This window comes from Chrysochloris asiatica, unplaced genomic scaffold (assembly GCF_000296735.1).
Source record: "Chrysochloris asiatica unplaced genomic scaffold, ChrAsi1.0 scaffold00017, whole genome shotgun sequence".
NCBI lineage: Eukaryota > Metazoa > Chordata > Mammalia > Afrosoricida > Chrysochloridae > Chrysochloris > Chrysochloris asiatica.
Window position 1 is genome coordinate 32,223,517 of NW_006408535.1, and position 1,882 is coordinate 32,225,398.

The following is a 1,882-nucleotide window of genomic DNA, read 5'->3' on the forward strand; positions in this document are numbered from 1 at the left end:
CCATTCATAGCAACTCAGTATAGGGTTTCCAAGGGGTGGCCTATAAGTTTGAACCACTGACCTTGCAACTCAAACTGATTTGCAATCCAGTGCGTATCCTACAGCATTCTAGCTAGTGGGAGTAAAATGCTCTTTAAGAGTATATTTTTACTTGGAAAAATCTCTCAGGAAGAGGCACTTCTCTCTGGCTGGCTGAAAAGTGAGGCTGTAAGCCAGGAAACCCACAGGTGGAAGCTGAGGTTCTTTCTAAGGGGATGTTTCCCCATCTCTCTCTCTTTTCTGGACAGGCTCGTCTAGGTGAGTGAGGTTACCATGGCTCTGGAGAAGTCCTATGTCCTGTTCCCACTGTTAACCCTGATACTTCTGGTGTTGGGGTGGGCCCAGCCTTCCCTGGGCAAGGAGTCCCCAGCTATGAAGTTCCAGCGACAACACATAGATTCAGACAGCCCTCCCAGCATCGACTCCAGTTACTGCAATCAAATGATGAGGCGCCGGAATATGACAAAGGGCTGGTGCAAGCCAGTAAACACCTTTGTGCATGAACCCCTGGTGGATGTGCAGGCTGTCTGTCTCCAGGGGAACATCACCTGCAAGAATGGGCAATCCAACTGCCACCAGAGCAGTTCAGCCATGCACATCACAGACTGTCGCTTGACCAATGGCTCCAAGTATCCCAACTGTGCATACCGGGCCACCAACAAGATGAGACACATCATCATTGCCTGTGAGGGGAAGCCATATGTGCCTGTCCACTTCGATGCTTCTGTGGAAGTCTCTTCCTGAAGCCAGAGCAGAGGTGCCCCCATCACCTCATGACCGTGATACCTGGGTCACACACACACATGGGTGTGAGTCCCTCCCCTACATGGTTTCTATGGGGAGGTGTGGGTAGTGAGGTGGGTCCCATATGTTAACCCTTTCACAGCTTCTCTTAATAAAACATAGTTGCAATCACTTGGATTCTTGAAGCTGTCTCCTTTCAGACACTTTTTCTGTGATTGTTTTCCTGCTATGGGTTGTTATTTTTGTTGTTGCTGTTAAGTGTCATCAAGTGGTTCTGACTCATAGCAACCCTGTATAGGGTTTCCAAGGCTTGTAAGTCTTTGCAGGAGTAGAAAGTCTCATCTTTCTCCTACAGAGCAGCTGGTGAGCTCAAACTGCTTACCATATGGTTAGCAGTCCAGTGCTTATCCTAAAGAACCGTGGTACTCCCCTGCAATGGGTGGTGGTGGTAGTGATGTGCTATGGAGTCATTTCTGACTCATACTGACCCTGTATAGGGTTTCTGAGGCTGTACATCTCTACAGGATCAGAAAGCCTCATCTTTCTCCCTTGGAATTATTGGTAGGGTTGAACTGCTGACATTTTGGTTAGCAACCCAGCTCGTAATTTGCTATGCTGTCAGGGCTCCTTCCTCAGAGTAAGAACTGTAAATTAAATCTTGTGACTAAATCTTGTCAGCAATTGTGAGGTGTAGAGTCACTGAAGAAAGCCATTTTTACCTTTATTTTCTGTTTTTGAGCCATATTAATACTTGAGTCTAATGAATGGGGCTGACCAGACCTAGAGGGACTACTTGGGGGCAGGATGCTAAGTAAGCCTCATGAGACTTGGCATGTAATCAGGGTCATGTGGTGAGGCCAATAAGAACCCTGAGCACTGAGACTCAGGTGGAGCTTCCTGCTTGGTGACCATGCATTCCTCATAGGGATATGGAAACTTCGTGCTGTGATCCCTCCTAGACCTCTTTCTATATTGTCTCTTTATATCTTTTTGACTGTAATAAAGTTGTAGCCCTAAGTATGATCTACTCTCCATGACATTCTAAGAATCAATCTAGTAAATTAAGGAAACCACAGGTGCAGTGAGAGCCCAGGGTGGA

General features: G+C 46.9%; 1 protein-coding gene across 1 annotated transcript; it reads left to right on the forward strand.

Annotated features, from left to right (window-relative positions):
* The first annotated feature begins 312 nt into the window (after positions 1–312).
* RNASE1 (ribonuclease, RNase A family, 1 (pancreatic)) lies at positions 313–783 on the forward strand. The gene has a single exon (XM_006835484.1). The coding sequence runs from the start codon at positions 313–315 to the stop codon at positions 781–783; it is 471 nt and encodes a 156-aa protein (XP_006835547.1).
* Positions 784–1,882: the final 1,099 nt, after the last annotated feature.